The 17,711-nt window shown below is 47.1% G+C and overlaps 1 protein-coding gene across 2 annotated transcripts in view; it reads left to right on the top strand.

Annotated features, from left to right (window-relative positions):
- Positions 1 to 17,711, top strand: part of CABLES1 (Cdk5 and Abl enzyme substrate 1) — a 106,035-nt gene that overhangs the window by 61,502 nt on the left and 26,822 nt on the right. The window contains exon 4 of one of the 2 annotated variants that reach the window (XM_029222161.1): positions 1,592 to 1,669. The exons of the other annotated variant lie outside the window; for it this stretch is intronic. Within the exon in view, the coding sequence (XP_029077994.1) occupies positions 1,592 to 1,669 (78 nt within the window). The remainder of the gene's footprint in view (positions 1 to 1,591; positions 1,670 to 17,711) is intronic. 2 annotated transcript variants of the gene reach the window in all.

Raw genomic sequence — 17,711 nt, 5'->3', positions numbered from 1 at the left:
GCTTGGAATGTAGCTTTGGTCCTGCCTTCCCAGGGATGGGTACTCAGGTACTGCTCTGAAGCCCAACCTTGCCCAGACTGTGTTTCTGGAGGGGCTTCCGTGTACGAAACCCTCAACTCGTCCTCTAGAAGAGAGCAGCAAATGTTTAGCAGCACTTCGTGATCAGGGTGCTCCTGGAAGTGGAAATAAGGAGTAGAGGCAGCACCCTAAAGAGAATGAGTAACTCAGTGAAAGGGGAGGAAATGCTTCCTGGGGAGGTGACTCGTGAGCTGGGTTTTGAAGATTAAATAGGAGTTCATCCAGCATGCCTAGTAAGACACAACGGTCAGAAGAAAGCATGCAAAGGACAGAGATATGAAACAACAGGTTTTTTTTAAGGTATGGGTGGGGACTTCCCTGGCTGTCCAGTGGCTAAGACTCCGTGCTTCCACTGCAGGGGGCACAGGTTTGATCCCTGGTCAGGGAACTAGGATCCTGCATGCATGCCACACAGCCAAAAAGAAAAGTCCCCACCAGGGACCTTATGAAAAAAATTTTTTGAAGGTGGGGTACTGCAAGTACTTTAGCATGGATGAGTGATAAAATGCAGAGGCAAATATCATGTGTGTTGAGACCAGAGAGACAGAAAGAGCCAGGAAACAAAGGGCCTGGTTTGCCTGCCAGAGAAGCTGACTTAATCCTGAGCATGTAAGCAATTTAATATCATAGGTCAGATATTAATTTAACACAAGGTCAGAATACCCAAACCTTGATGCTGTTAGTACTACTGCTTTTTTCCCCTGGTTTTATTTTTATAATTATTGAGGGAAAAGATGACAAAAGTCAGTAAGCTCCATATCTGATGTGTGTTACTGTTGTGCTAAAGGATCTTGGTTTTTAATCTCCTCCACTTTTTCTCCAATTTTTCATCAGCAGTTCTCTTTGGCAAGTTATTCTCAGATGCCAAGATAAGTACTTTTGAGAGGTTTTTTTTTTAACGTTTTCTTAAGTGCCTTTGATTGCATAAGGGCGTCATGGAGAACTGTTTCCAGTAGTATCTTTATAGCAGGAATGGAGGCTAAGACTGATTATGTAATTTTTCCCTCAGTTATTCTCAGAACCTAACACGCTGCCAGCATATGAAAAACCCTAATGATCACAGTGGCATCTGAGTGTCTTTCCTGCTCATGGTTTCTGGCACTATTGCTCTTGCATTGTTTAGTGCAAAGTAGAAATTGATGGTTTAAATGTGGCATGACTGTTCACCCAGCATTGGGCACCCCGGACCCATAGCTCCGTCTGCTCCGTCTTGTATAATACATGCGGCCCACAGCCAGCCTCTCTCACCAGAGAATGGATTCACATGTGCTCCTTGGAGACCCTCGCCAGAGTCTCACCATGTTAAAATTCGGATGAGGAGAGGCAGTGTAATTGTGCTGCGCTGAGGTTGCATTTTGCAAGGGGAGCGGAACACCATCTGTCAGAGGAGGTGGCGGGAGTGCGCAAATACTGCTGTGAAATCCGTGAATGCTTAATTGCTATAGATTTTTTAAATTTATTTGAGGCTTTGCATTTAGTATGTTTGTTATTTGTTCTTTTTTTTTTTTTTTAGAATAGTCCTTATCAGTGGCAGAAGATCCTTCTGTAGTATATTTTCAGTGCTGCCGTATCGCGACAGTGCCCAAGTTGGGTATGTATATGCATGCTTGCTTTGTAGTTCTCTGGGTGAAAACTTCTGACACCATGTGTATAATGTGACCACCCTTTCCATTTCAAAGAACTTGTTTTGCTTTGACACTGCAAATTTGGTATTTGTAAACTTGAAAGAAGAAAAAGTTCCACTTTCTTTTCAGCCAGGAAGCTTCCCTGTTACTGGTGTGTGTGTGCGTGTGCGTGTGTGTGTACGCGCGCATGTGTGCCCTTACCATATTGCCTGCTGTTTCTAAACGTGCATTTTGTCACCTCTTACAATTCTGTAAAGCAAGAGCAATCTGGGGCCCACCCATCTCTCAGGGCCTCATCGACTTTTGGAGAAAGGCAGCTCAGGAAAGGAATCAGACAAACCAACGTGGCCATCCTGCCTCCTTGCGTTGTGGGCTTGCAGCTGTACACTGACCAGCAAGCTGCACAAAGCAAAGTGGTATCAGGAACAGACCTGTGTGATTCGCCACAGGCCGGAGGACTGCACACTGCTGTAGGTCAACAAGCCCCTTCTTTGTTCTAAAAAGAAGTAAGTGAGGCTCTGACCTGGCAAAGCCCCCCCTCCTCATTCCACATCCCCGAACTCTGTGCTGTTTCTCCATCTGAATCTGACTCCTTTGCCCCCTCACCTGGTCACTGCATCCGCTATTTGTGGTCAGGGAGCTGCTGGTATTTAGGGCAGGATGGTTCCCTGCGTAGGATGCCGGAAGCATTGTGAGATGTCAGCTCTGGTTTCTGCAAACTAAATGCTGGTATTGCCCTCTGGTCATTGCAACAATGACACCCGAACACTGCCATTTATTCCTCTCCCACCACCTTCCATGGGCTCTGCCTGGTCATCCCCATTCACCATGACTTTCCCTTCCCCCCTGCAGACCTGTCAGACTTTCAGCCTGTTAAACTCACCGTGGTCCTTATTTTTACTCTACACTGTAAGTTCCATGGGACAGAACGTCGGGCATCTTTATTCATGGAATGCTGACTCAGTCATTTATTAGATGTGTGCCTTAAAAAGCAATAATAATCTTACTGTTTATTGAGCACTTACTTTGTGCCAGTCCTCTTCATTATCTGCCTTCTCACGACAACCCTACAAAGTAGGTGCTCTAAAACATGTAACAGCAAATCCTGCAGCTCTGAGGTTTGTAGGACCATCTGGGTGTGGCCAGCGGGCTGCCCTTAAGAGACTTCTACTCTCCTGAGTAGAGGGGGAAAAAAGAAAGGTTTTCTTTATCTTTTCAACCTGCTGTGGTCCTGGGTCTGGCCACCCTGAGAGCAGGCTTATTTCTTGGGTCAGTAGCTTGTACCAGCTCACAGACCTATGTGTGACCCAGAAGGCCAGTTCTTTGATCTAATTACAAGTAATGGCCCCAGGGCTCAGAATGTTTGAGTGTGACTAGCCTGTAAGTGCACTTCCAGGAGATCTGAATCATCAGTCTGTCTGCAAGTACATCTTCTCACAGCGAGGACCTGCCTGGATACTGTGGCGCCAGCCTTATTTTTCTGGGCTTTCTGTGCTCACCTTTCTGATGAATGTATTCTGTCCTTAGCTATGTTCCATGTATTCATTTATTGAGGGCTTACTGTGTGACTAGGTCCTGGAGGTAAAGGTAGGGAAAGATGGATCTGGTTCCTGCCCTCCTGGAACTTACAACCAAGAGGGAAGACACATAAAAATTTCACATATGATTAATAACCACCTTTAATAATGGCTAAGAGTATTCAGTCAGGTGACTGCCAAGTCTTCCTATCCAAGGACTCATTCTGTTTCTTTAACACAATCTGGCTTCTCCATATTTTCATCTTTGAAGTGTTCGTGTTAGTTTCATTCTTGAAAGATGATCTTATTTCCAAGTCCTGGGGTCCCCTCACTATGGTATCCAAGTGCTTATCTCCATTTTATAGATAAAACCACTGATCCTCAAGACTTAACGTCTCAAACATCAACTTTGGGCCAGAATGGGAATTTTTAAAAAATAAATTTCAGGTGTGCAGCATTACAGTTCAATATCTGAGTGATCACCCCCATGAGTCTAGTCACCATCCATACATTTCTCCCCCTTTACCCATTTCCATCACCCCCCAGCCACCTCCTCCTCTGGTAACCACTAGTCTGATCTCTGTAGCTATGAGTTTGTTTTTGTTTTATTTTGTTTGTTCATTTGTTTTGTTTCGTTTTGATTCCACATATGAGTGAAGTCATATGATATTTGTCTCTCTCCATCGGACTTATTTCACTTGGCCTAATAACTTCAAGGTTCATTCATGTTGTCACAAATCACAGGGTTTTTTATGACTGAATAGTATTCGTGTGTGCGCGTACGCGCATATAGGTGCCATGTCTTTATCCGTTCGTCCATCATTGGACGTTTAGGTTGCTTCCATATCTTGGCTATTATACGTAATGCTGCAGTGAACATAGGAGTGCATATATCTTTTTGAATTAACATTTTCATGTTCTTCAGATAATACCCAGAAGTGTAATTGCTGGGTCATATGGTAGTTCTATTCTTAATATTTTTGGGAACCTCCATACAGTTTTCCATGGTGGCTGCACCAGTTTACATTTCCACCAACAGTGGAAAAGGCAAGGGTTCTCTTTTCTCCAATCCTCTCCAACATTTGTTATTCCTTGTATTTTTGATAATAGCTGTTCTAACAGGTATGAGGTGATATCTCATTTTGCTTTTGATTTGCATTTCCCTAGTAATTAGTGATGTTGAGCACATTTTCATGTGCCTGTTGGCCATCTGTATGTCTTTGGGAAAATGTCTATTCATATCCTCTGCCCATTTAATCAGGTTTTTTTTTTGTGGTTGGATTGTTTGAGTTCTTTATATATTTTGTCAGAACGGGAATTTGAACCTGAGTCTGTCCAGCCTAGGGCTTCCCGTGACTCTCTCTGGCCAACAGGTGAGACAAACTCTGTATTCACAGAAACCTGTCTGTGCAGTGGGGCTTTTATGATAACCGCCTCCCAGAAGTTAACTGAGGCTCGTTGGGTGCCTGGGATCCAGCACAGCGCCTGGCACACAGAGGCAGGTGGGGTACCCGGATTTCTTACAGCAAAAGAAATGCGGGGCTTCGTGTGGAGAACTTAGAGACTTAACAATTTTTCACTTGGGCAAATCACTTACCTTCTGTGAGCCTGTGCTTGGTCCTCTCTAGAACGAGGGTGGAAGGTTACTACCTGTGCCGTTAATTTGAAGATCACTGCATTTTATGCGAAGCCCATAGGGATGCGTTGTAAGTAAAATTACCTGGGAAGAGATCACCCAGAGTATCTCTGTTTGACATCCTTGTGGAAATAAGTGGCCCTCCACATTTTGAACACCTCAGGGACGTGCTAGCTGGCAGCCAGGATGCAGGGAAATGCGGCCTGTCAGAGCCCAGGTCTCCTCCCCACTGCTGGGAAGCCCTCGTGGGTTTCAGGAGGATATATCATAGGATGTGTCAGCTATTCTGCCCGAAGGCTCCAGATAGAGAAGCAAAACCAGGGTGTGGGATCACAGGACATAACCTTTTACATCCTAGACATGAATAAACTCAAACACACTAATTCTTCAAATTTTGTAGGTGAGGAAACCATGGTGCAGAAGGGTTAATTTTCTGTAACAAAACACATAATCGGGTCCTTCATAATACCTGACAGAGAAAAGAGCATGCCTATTTCTGCAGCATATCCTCCTTAAGTTCTCACATAAGAAACTCTGGACAGAATTCAAAATATTGTAAATTAGTGGCAGGGTTAAGAAGCATTCTTCTTACGTATCAAATAGATAAACAACAAAGACCTACTGTATAGCACAGGGAACTATGTTCAACGTCTTCTAATAACCTATAATGGAAAAGAATCGGGAAAAGAATATATATATATATATATATGTATAACTGAATCACTTTGCTGTATACCTGAAGGTAACACAATATTGTAAATGAACTATACTTCAATTTTAAAAACGTAAAAGGGAAAGCATTCTGCTTTTTAAACTCTTTTAATGAGCAGACATCCTACTTATGCATATCTGCCGTATCATAATTATGAGTTTTTCAGGCTAATTATTGGGAAACAGCTGTGTTCAAATAATAAAAAATATTTATCCTAGCAAATTATACACATATACATTTTAAAGTAAGATAGTCTGTGTACATAGTAACTAATGCCTTTCCACTGTGGAAAATTCCTTTGCTTTTATGCTAAAGTTCTCTCTGTGGCCAGGGCATGAGTCTTAGAATTTCAGGGCTGGAAAGGGCTCTAGAGATGACATGGTATGGCCTCCGTGCATCATAGCTCAGGCCTCTGGGGCCACGGGGGGATGAGACTCACACTGACAGCAAACCCAGCAGCGCCAGAGCTCAGGACTCTGGCCACCCTGGCCTGCTGACATTGTGGTTTCCAGCTCCCGTGTTTCCGTTGTCCTTACACACGCGTGTGGACTAGGCCACATGTGCCGGATTATTCCAGGTAAGCACAAACCCCCCGCTGAAGGGGACAATGTACAGTTTCAACTTCACCGTCAGAAAGTTTTAAAAACAGGAAACTCAAAAGTTCATCCACTGTGTACTTGAACCTCCCTTACATGGAAAGCATCTATCAGGATGGCCTTATCTCTTTCCGGTTTTGTTTTCTGGCTTCTCTTGCTGTGCTGGAGCTTCCCAAGTCCTTCCCTCATATCTTGGTTCACCCTCCCTGCCACCCTGACCCCAAAGCTTTGTACTTGGCTTTAAACTGAACTGAATACTTATTTTGGCTCCCAACATCAGGTGACCAAAGCGGACAGGACAGTGTTAGGAGAGGTTTTACCATCCATCCATTCATTCTTGCATTCATGCATTTGGTCATTTCTTCTGCCCCTAGTGAGTGTGAGGCCCTCCTGGAGGCTGGGAGGGTGCAGGGGTGAGCAAGACCTGTTCTCCAGGAGCTTATTATTGAACAAGGAAGCCAGACATGTGAACTGCCAGACCAAGACAACTGGGGAGCCCCAAAGAGGCGCTAGAGAGTGCTTTGCCCCCAAATCTTTATCAACATCCATGTTTACAATAAATCTACAATCTTCAGTAAAAGCCAGATGTTTGCTCTGTAAAGTCTCTTCAGCCCCGCCTACACCTCCAAGTACATTGCCATCCCTGCCCGCCTTCCATGTAGACATTCAGGTGCTAACACTGCACAGCAGACTTCATTCATTCACCGCATGAAGTCTGTTGAACCTACTGTGTTCTAGGCAGTATCCAGGTATACAGTGGTGAACAAGAAAATGCCTCTTTTCCCATAGAGCTCACCGTCTAATGGTAGGAGACAGAAACAAGCGGGTAAACAAACTAACCGTCAAGCCGAAGAGCAAACAGTTGAGTCCTGCGCAATGTACAGCTGGAGCACAGAGGGAAGAGTTGGGTGAATTCGGACAGAGGGATCGGGGAGTGCCCCCCACAGAAGGTGGCGCTTCAGCTAGATTGCAAGTGTGAGGTGTCAGAGAGGTGGGAAGGATATTCCAGCCTCAGCATTGACTTGCAAGGATGTTCGAGGCCACTCTGGCTCATGAACTTCCGGGCAGGGTCTCTATAATGACTGACCTGTTGAGAGAATTCCATAAGGCGCCATCGCAGCTGTAATCCCATTGCTGAGGACACTGCAGGGTTCAGGCCTGTGTAGTGAGGGGAGGGGGAAGGAGTGGGGACAGAAAGAAGGGAGCTGTGCTGAGAGGCCTGGTCCTGGGACGTCACTGTCACAGACCCACCACCAAGCCTTCCCTGGGGTCTCAGTTGCCTCACTGTCCAATGGGGAGGTTTGTCACGTTCCCCATCCACCAGCCATGAGCTGCCTTTAGACCTCACATCTGAATAATTATTCTCTGTGCAGGTTTTTAAATGTACGGATCTAGTGACGTTCTGCAGTCTTATTTGGTACATTCTATTCTGGTATGGGCTAAAAGGATAGGTACTAAAGCAACCCAGAGTTGAGAACAGTGTGAGCTGTTCGGGGTCATTTTGCAGGCTACCACATTTATACAAAGCTGACAATGGGCTTACTCACCAAGTGATTTCCAGAGCTTCTGCTTGAAGCACCCTCTGATTGCTTACCAACTACAGCAGTCTCCAAACTGTCCTTCCCTGCCCTGATTTACGGGTACAGCTATCTGAGAAAAGAGCGTATTTCCTTAGGATTAGCTGATTGTGTAGTCAAATATTGCGTGAACATGACAAATGCAGGTAATAACATAAGCTGAAAGGTAAATAGTGCTTCCAGTGTTCCAGGCACTGTTCTGAGAGCTTTATAAACATTTGCTCATTTAACTTCCACAACAACCTCAGAAGGCAGATTCTCCAGTTATCATTTTACAGGTGCAGAGTCTGGGGCAGAGGGAAGCATGGCTGCAGTAGCAGAGGGAGGAGGTAGGGCAGGCAGGCTGGCTGCAGGCGCTGCTTTGGGGCCAGCTGACACCCCCCCCCCCAGAGGCCATCCCCAAAGCGCTAATGCCCAGTGGATTCCCTGCAGCATCACTGCTTTGGGGCTGGGCTTGCTGGCTCAGGACCAGTGACACGCGGGCTTCACTGGCTGACGGATGTGCCCTGGGTGACGCGGAGCTCTTTCATGTGCCGCAGGAAGACCACCTCCTGGGGACCCGGTGGCCATGGTGCTGGGTGGTGGCTTTGGAGGGTGCCCATTTACACTGCAGCCTGGGCTCCTCCTCCGCAAACCCCAGGCATCTCTGGGTGGAGTCTTGGGTGGAAAGTCATCTGTGTAATTCTCCCACGTGGGTATTTGTCAGCTGTAGAACAGGAAGGCATATGGTGGGGTGCGGGGCAGGGAGGGTAGGCACGTTCTCCAGGTGTCGACACCGTGCAGACACCCGGGCCGTGTGTGGGCGTCACTGGCTCGCGACCTTGATGGGCTGCTGGCTCACGTCTCCCCAGACCTTCCCGGCCACGCCCAGGTCACCCCACAGGCCCACCAGGAAGCAGTTCCGGGACAGGTAAGGGTCTTCTACTGTCTTCATACTATGCATAGAAAAGGCTTCTCTTTGAGAAACTGTGCCGAACAGTTACATTAGAGGATTATTATTCGCAGCACCAGATATGTCTCCACTTTACAAAAGGCTTGATGACAGGGCTTTTGACGATTAAGAGCTTTGTTTCTTTTTTTTTTTGCGGGCCTCTCACTGTTGTGGCCCCTCCCGTTGCGGAGCACAGGCTCCGGACGCGCAGGCTCAGCGGCCATGGCTCACGGGCCCAGCCGCTCCGCGGCATGCGGGATCTTCCCGGACCGGGCACGAACCCGTGTCCCCTGCATCGGCAGGCCGACTCTCAACCACTGCGCCACCAGGGAAGCCCTGTTTCTTTCTTGATAAGCTTTCTTATTTTATTTCTTGAAATAGCATTGGATCTACAGAGTTTGCTCACGCACAACACTTCAGGAAGTCTTCCATTAGATGAAGTTAAGATGCTTCTAATCACTATCCATTGTCCCCGCTCTTTCACTTTAGGATTTCAGAGTCGAGCCTGTTGCCTGAACCCACAGGGGCGGTGATGAGCATGGAGGGGCAGAGCGCAGGGTCGGGTACACTCAGACAGCAGGATCATCGTTGACGGTTGGGGTGGGAGGGAGTGGAGTTAGGATAATTCACAGAATGTCCAGGAATGACAGAGAAACCAGTATAGACGCCCAGGAACAGCCCCGTGGGAGGCCGTGCAGCCAGGACAAACATGCAGCCCAGTCCGGGGCTCCTCCTGTGGAAACGCTGATGTTGATGCCTCCACCTGATGCCCGACAGACGCCCTGATCTCCCCGTGTGTTACACACTTCTGTCTCCCGGCTTCACTGACTGTTCCCATGCCAGAACCGGGGTCACCCGCGGGGGTATGGGAAATGCAGTTTTCAGCCTTCCTGGGACTTGTGAGCCAGCCTTGGCCTCTGCCACTGTGACTCCCTGCAGAATCCACCTGCCCCCGAACTGGACCTGGGGAGGCCACCAAGGGACTCCAACCCCCAACCCAGCATCAGCCCTGGGAGGGAGACCGACGGGAGGCGAGGATCCATAGGAAGGGTCCTCAGAGGGTCCCCTCCCTCCCCGCACCATGCTTCCCTGAAAGGAGACACGTTCTAATCGGACTCCATGGATAACTAAACCCCAGGACTCTGAGCTCAGCCACAAGCAGCACCACCAACCTGCAGCCCTCCAGCCGGGACCAAACCCGGACCTCTCCTCCAGGCCGCTCGCTCAGGCACCCCTCCCCAGGTCCTACTGCCCCCCTCCCAGGCCCCGCAGGAATCCACTCATGTTCTGTGGGGCCTTTGCTTAGGCCTGTCATAGCGCTCACACAGGTATTTAACCTCTTTGTAGCTTGTCCTCACCCCCCTGAGGGCGTGACTCTGTCCTAGTCCAACAGCCGTCTCCCCAGTGCTCAGTGCACAGTACTCCTTCCTATGATGCTTGTTGAATGAACGAGTAGAAGTGGTGTTTCTGAGGACTGTCCCCAGGCTATTAAAAGCGGCTAGTTTTATGAAGATACATCGCTGCCCCGGCAAATGACGGCCACACCCTCTGCATCGACAGGAGCAAGGGCTGTTTCCCAGGAACCCTCAGCCTGGTACCTCGTCCCTGCAGCATCTCCATAGACGTGGTGCTGGACAGTCAGAAGGAAGGGCCTGGACAGTGCTAACAAGGGTGCTCTGACACGGACCTCAGAACCCTGCTTCCCTGCGAGTCACTGTCACACCCGAAGTGAAAGTTGCTAAGCCCGGTGACGACAACAGAGGGCTTCCAGCTGCACCCGCGTGCAGGTGCCGAGCCCCATCAAGGTCCCCCAGCCCGACCTGCCCCGCCAGGTGTCTCTCCCACGTCCGCCTCACAGCCCGGACGGCACCACCAGCCAGGCACGCGGTGCTCCTTCAGAGTCACTCACAGATGCTGCACCCTGCATGTTAAACCCCAGAGTGCCGAGGCCTTTTGCTGAGGTCACGCCTGGCTTCTACATTCTCTGTCAACCTCAGAGTTCCCTGGCTTTCAGCGGCTGGCTTACCCGGCCCTCAGTCAACTCAGGTTGCCGGAACGTCTCAGAACCAGCATCATGTGATCACAGTGTAAGTAACAGCCCCATTTTGAGCAGAGCAACACGTGATTTTTCCTTTCACGTTTCCTGCTTTCGCTTATGGCAAGGGACACGCTTTGGATTGAATCTAGCGTAGCGTTAGAGGGCCGTTTTCCCAGGTCAGTGCTGGGCAGGGGGACCTTCATCCCATCACTGGAGCCCCTCTCCACGTCTGGGGGGTGAACCGAAGCCTCTGCCTTGGTCCTTCTCACCACCACCCACGTGCATGCACGTGCACAACCTGGTCCTCACTGCCCTGCCCTTTCTGTGGCCCAGTGTGGCCGTCTGTGCTCAGGTGCACGTGTTGGGAAGATGACGGGATTTACTGGCATGCTTAGATTGAAGACGAGCTACAGGCTGTGCTCACTCCTGTCAAATAACCAGCACTTGAGCCCACAGTCCCACGAATCGTTACCAGGGATGGATTGCCTTTCAAAACAGCAGGCCTACTGGCTGAGCTCGATGAGCAGAAGCCACTTCCGCGGGCGTGGAAGTCCTTCCTGGACGTAAGGGCATCGCAGCTTCTCCTCGGGGTGTCTCCCAGCTAATTCATTAAAGGACATCCGGCACGGACCATTTGCCAGCTAACGCCTGTTCATGTGAGCTCATTGACAGGGGGCACTTTTTAGCCCCGAAGATAGACTTTTAGAGCTAGAAGGAACTCGGAGACTGTCTAGTCCTGTGGTTTGCAGACTTTTTCTTTTTTCGCTGAAAAAAACCGTTCTTCTAACACAGGTTTACACAGAACACCAGTCAATAAAACCCCTAACATCAGAGTTATTCCAGAAAAGCGGGAGTGGGGATGAGAAGCCCACTCGTGTCCACTCTGTCCCTCATGGCCCCATCAGTGAAACCACAGTCCTTATCCATCCCTGAAGCCAGGGAGCCATCGGCATGGGAGAGAGCTGGCTCGGACAGGATCCTTGGTCCCAGCAAATGAACTAACCTTTCTGGTCCCAGGCTTACTCACCTATAAAATCGGCTATAATGTCAACCTCAGAATTCTGAGAACATTAACTAGAAAATTAGGTATGAACACTCTGATCACCCTGCCAGCCTGTTAGTAGATACTCATTCAATGTTAACTTTGGTAACATGTTTGTCTGGTCACAGAGCTACTTGATCAGTCTTTCTAGGTGCGCCCCAACGTGGCAAATCTCACTCCTGTTCATGGTGAGGTAGCCAGTGAGTGTTTCTGCAAACAAAAGGGATTCATCTGCAGTTCTGCTTTTTTACTTGGTCTTTACGTTGTTTTCCTCCATGGTACATGCTTATTTTTTAAAGTCTGGAAAGTACATAAAAATAAAAGGAAGACTAAAAATTACTGAGCCTCACCTCAAAGGCATCATTAACATGTTGGTCTATTTCCTTCCAGTCTTTTTTTTCCCCCTAGTGCATGGGCTTATAGGGAATATGACAAGATGATTGTTTTGTTTTGATCTTTCTTGCTAGTGCTAAGAGGCCCTGCCAAACCCCACCTTTCAAAAGAAGCGATTAGAAGCTGGTTGCTGAGAAGAGGAACAGATGTTGCCTGCCTTTTTCACTATAACTGAAACATCAAACCTTCCATAGCTGTAAACACTCTTCTCAGATTAAGCTTGTAAATTATGCCATTTTCTGGGAAGAGTCCCAGCCTTAAACCAGCTCCTCTTCTCTCAACCAGTTGCCAAGGCCTCTCTGAGCTTCGTTGCCTTTTATCCACATTAGTCATTGCCTTCTCTTTTCTAGCGTGGATTTGTGGTTTGGCTTGGCGACCCTCCACTTACGAAATGAATCGCAAGCAAGATGCTCGACTTTCCTAAGTAGGCAAACCCCACTTGATCAACAGCTCATCCACACCTCTAAGACCACGGCCCCTTCTCCGGCTCTCAGCCCTCACCCCACCCTCTGGGCTGCTGTGCCATCACCATGGGACCAGGAGTGGAAAATCTGGGAGCTGTAAAGGAATCTATGAGTTCAGGAGTAGAGAGAGCGAGAGGAAATTGTGAAAAAATAGGAACAGCTTGGAAGGAAGGATCCTGAGAAGGAAAAGGAGGCTCAGAGAGGGAGGTGGAAATAAGGCAAACTTGACCTCTTTTAAAATGTTATGGAGGGTCAGCCCCAAACCGGGAAACCACGAGACAAGCCCAACTTTCTCTTATTTCTTCGCCCTCTTACCCCCTCTGACCTGCTACTCTTGCAACCACAGCTCTTGATGGTACTCTTGGGCTAGTTCAGTTACATTGTAGGCCAAAGGGGCATTGTGTGGGCTAATGGCCATTTATAACATCGTGTCAGTGGGAAGTGCATTCTGAGTTCCAGAGGGCCGACTCATAAGCTTTTGGATAACAACCCACTGCTGAGGGGGAGATGCAGGCATTGTATTGAGGACCAGCCCCAGGACTGTGCATAAGGGGAGTGACGTGGGTGCCCACATGTCCTTATTTCCTGAAACATACGGACATCAGTAAGCATTTCTGTATGTACGGATCCAAACGAAAGGAATTAGGAATGAACCCAGTTAACCTGTGATTCGAGGCTATGTAAAATAACCAAGCTAGTGATTTCAGCAAAAACCAGTTTCTGAGACGTGTGTGGGTACAGACCCATTCAGATAACCACACCTGATTGAAAGTCACTGGGTTAGTTTTATTATAACTGTATCAGAGACCATGTGATGAAGAAAATGGCGTCCCAGTGGAGCACAAGGTATCTCAGGGGGCGTGTTTTAAAATAGCAGCTTCCACATGGTGTTTATGTCCTTAGCTTTTTGGCATTGGGGCATTTCAGATGAGGTCATCCTCTTGGGTCCATTTCCTGAGTTGATCATTTGGTGACACAGAGAACAGCTTCTTCTATTTTTAGAGAGGGCCTCTAAGCCTAAATGCTGCCTGCCTGGCTCCCAGCCCATCCCCCCCTTCCTCCCCACCCATTTTCCCAAAAAACATCTCTTTTCGTTGTGGAAAATTGCACATTCACAAATTGTGTTTCTTTCCTCACACCAAGCATATTTCCACACAGAGACAGATTCAGGAATGAGCTCATGGATGAATCATGCTATTACCCCGCTGTTTATAGGAGCTGCCTTTAGACAAAGATTTTGGTGTAAGCTGTGTTACGGTCCCTTCATTGTCTGCCAGTTACCAAAGCCGGGTAGAGGGATGGTTTATCAATGAAGTGCTGAGTGTGAGAGGGGCTGGGCTTCTGGACTAAAAGCTGCTTGGATTTCACTTTTTCCTGTCATTCCTGGGCCTTGTTCCATCGACTGAACTGTGATATTATAATGTTCTGCTCTGATACAAGGAAGCAGACCCAATCCAAGATGGCAGCTGTACGGTATCTGAAGAAGCGACAGTTAGGACCACTTAGACTATGATAAATGCTGTGTGGTCGAGTTCCAGTGGACGTATGATCTCTTAATTAAAATGAGCTCACAAGTGGTATTTTCTTTCCTAATCCAGCTTTCAAGCTTTGCTTTCTTTACAGCAAATCTCTCTCTTTTTTTTTTTTTTTAGGACGCACAAATCCTGTTAATATTTAACTGGCTTTTTTTTTTTGAATTTTATTTTATTTATTTTTTTATACGGCAGGTTCTCATTAGTTATCTGTTTTATACATATTAGTGTATATGTGTCATTCCCAATTAACTGGCTTTTAAATTATTTACACATCAAAGTGCTCAACCTATTGTGATTCTTTAAAGAGCAAGTGCCCAGTGGAGCTGCGGGCTGGCATTCCAAGGTCTTGACTTTGGGGCTCCATGAGAGGAATGATTAGGGACAGAAGTAAGGCCATCCCCACCTTCGAAGCAGAAAACCCTGGAAACTAGTTAATTGATCACACACACACTTGTTCCATCTACTTCCCAGGGGTTAAGTATTTGGATCTTTTTTTTTTCTTTTTTAAGTAAGAGGAATTTTGGTTCATTGTTCCCTAAGGAAAGGGCCGTAGCTTGAATTTCTTGTTATCTCATAGGGAATTTTATTTGATCAGTTCCATGCATTATGGCTCAGTGAGCTTTAAAAAAAGGAAACGTAAGATCATTTTGCCTGTTACACAAGATGAAATCAGGAGTTGGCCATTGTGTGATGAATAGCGACCTGGGTAACCCCCTTTGGGCACCATGATATCTAGACTGGCCATCTCCTTGGACCGGATGACTTCACAACTGTGAAATCATGTACATTCACTATATGCCGTGGGAGCCAAAGCTAAGAGGTCCAGGGGGTTTCCAGCCATGAAGCTACAGGCTTTCAGGAGAGCTGCATTAAATGACTTCCAGTGCTGTCCTATGAAGGATGGGTTTACACCCCCAAAAAGAACCAACCTACATTTCTGCTCCTTGCTTAAGGGTACAACTGCTGATTGGCTGTGTCCCCAAATGCGTTTTCATCTTCTGTTTTAATCTCCCCGCAATCTTCTGCGAGCCCCTCCCCCATCCCCCCTTGAACCGCTGCCATCCACTCCCCAACCCATCCGCCACATGTTGTAAAAAAAAATCTTTGAGCTGAGTTTTCAAAGCATGTTTATTGCCTACAGCCTCTGCAAAAGTTAACAGACTTGAATAGAATGAGAAATGAGCTCTTGTACCTAAATAAGTCGGAGCTGTAGCATCACCCAGGCCTGTGGAAGAGAAGGAATCAGACCTTTGCATTGTCCAGTTTCTTAACTAGTGGTCTGTTAGTGCATCTGCCCAAATGAGATTTTCTCCTGTGATCTGACTGACCATGTTTGTCTCTGAGCATTTAAACCTTAATGCATACAGTTTTGGACAATATCCACATCTGGTATTTGAACTTGCCTTCATTCCATTTTCAGAAGGAGGTAGAACATAAATAAATTAATATTTGACCTCTAGAGGTATCTGGGAAAAGATAATCTTCTTGGCTTTTCAAAGAAATAGAAAAGTCCAACTTCAGTTTGCTTTTAATTGCTTTCAGCTGTAGTTCTATTCGCCAGCTCAACCTCTCGGTACTGGAGGGTTAATGCTGGCATTTGAGCCAAAGAGATATTTCTATTTTCATACACCATTTTAATGAGAATTCAAAAGGATCATCTTAGAAAACATCAAGATTTTATCACTACTCCTCTGGGACTTCTGCTTAATTCTTTTCTCACTGGCGACTCTCTTTGGGTGAACCAGCAACACCATTCAGAATTCCCTTCTGTGGTTGACTTCAACCCTTGGCTCCCAAAACAGTGGGGCATCAAGGACCACGGGTCTTTTGCTTGCTTGACACTTACATGTAAGTCCTGAGCAGTTACTTTGTCTGTAAATTAGGTGTCACGATGTGAAGTTACAGTTTGTGTAAGTCAAACAGACGACAGTAATTTCATATGGTTCTTGTTGATGTACTCATCCCTCAGTATCCACGGGGAGTTGGTTCCAGGACCCCCGGTGGAACCAGAATCCACGGATGCTCAAGTCCCTTATATAAAATGGCATAGTATTTGTATATAACCTACACACATCCTCTTGCATACTTTGAATCATCTCTAGGTTACTTAGACTACCTAATACAATGTAGATGCTATGTCAGTAGTTACCAGCATAGGGCAAATTCAAATTTTGCTTTTTGGACCTTTCTGGAATTCTTTTCCAAATGTTTTTGATCCGAGGTTGGTTGAATCCATGGATGCAGAACCTGCGGATACGGAGGGCCAACTGTATACGTTTCAGCAACTCTTAGGAGAGCACTTAGCTAAGGCACCTCGAGAAGTTTGTCAGTCTCTTTTGAAAGAAGTATTTTTTATATCCTAAGAGTCTCAATATATACAATTCAAAAGCTGTTAAAGGAGACCGACATTATGGAAATAGATGTGATGTGTTTCATTTTCCGTGCACACGTGGCTGTGTAAGTGGATGTGTGTACGTGGGCACTCTTAGTTCAATGCTGTCAAAACGGCAGCCCCGAAGTTAGTAACAACCCCTTCCTGAATCTGAGGCAGAAAAAATGGAAAAGCGTGCCCTCAACTGCCACCAGGAAGCAGTCAATTTTCTAGAGCAGTTATGATATTTATAACCAGGTCAGTGAAGTTTCTGAAATGTGAGTGTAGCCAATACAGGCGCACCAGCTTTGGTGTACAAGAAATGTAGCACTTCTTTTTTTTTTTTAGTTTACGTAATATAAATAATATCAACTCCCTTCTACAAGGCTGGAGGGAAATTCAGACTTAATTATCACTGGGCACCCCCTTCTCCCCTCCAGGATGCACAGAGGACCTGAAATGCTGTGAACTTGGGGAGCACCGTCGCTCATCGTTCATTGGTGTGCTCTGGCTCCATCCACAGGGTCCTGCTTCTGTCCCTCCGCCCACTCTGGGTCTCTTCTGTGAGCTGGGGCCTGGGATGGAGACATCCCCAGAGGCAATGGGAAGAAAGTGGCCGGGCCACTGCGGAAAGGCTGACGACTTAGTCCAGGCCGGTCGCCACATGTGGCTATTTAAATTTTAACTAAAATTACCCAAAATTAACAATTCAGTTTCTCAGTCACCTGGTCACACTGCAAGGGCTCCGTTGCCACATGGGGCTCGTGGATGCCCTGCAGGACAGCTCAGATGGAGGAGATTCCCTCGCTGTGGGAGTTGCTGTTGGGCTATAATAAGCAGTGTGTGTTTTCTCAGTAGCCGGTGAGGGTGGATGCACTATTCTCCTGGCTTATCTTCTTTCTCGGCCTGCCGTAGTTATTTAGAAAGTAGAAAGATACAAGCGAAGCGCCAGTGGGAAGGGTGGCTGCAAGAAGCAGAAGGGCACAGTAATTCTCGAAAGATGAGTGCCCACAGTCACGGGTAGTGGAGTTTTGCCCGTCAACGCTTTCTCTTCCGTGTGGTCCAAAGTGTCCAGGAGGTGCTTGGACAGTCTAAGAATCCCTGTTCCTTTAAATGGGACTTGGGGTCTATCTCACAGAGAGGGGTCTTGCATTTCATGTGTGCACAAGAAGTATAACTTTTGTTATGGCTCCATT

Source organism: Monodon monoceros, unplaced genomic scaffold (genome assembly GCF_005190385.1).
Source record: "Monodon monoceros isolate NGI ecotype Baffin Bay Population unplaced genomic scaffold, NGI_Narwhal_1 Super_Scaffold_1, whole genome shotgun sequence".
NCBI classification, from domain to species: domain Eukaryota; kingdom Metazoa; phylum Chordata; class Mammalia; order Artiodactyla; family Monodontidae; genus Monodon; species Monodon monoceros.
The sequence above is the reverse complement of the archived record's forward strand: the minus strand, read 5'-3'. Positions and strand labels throughout refer to the sequence as shown.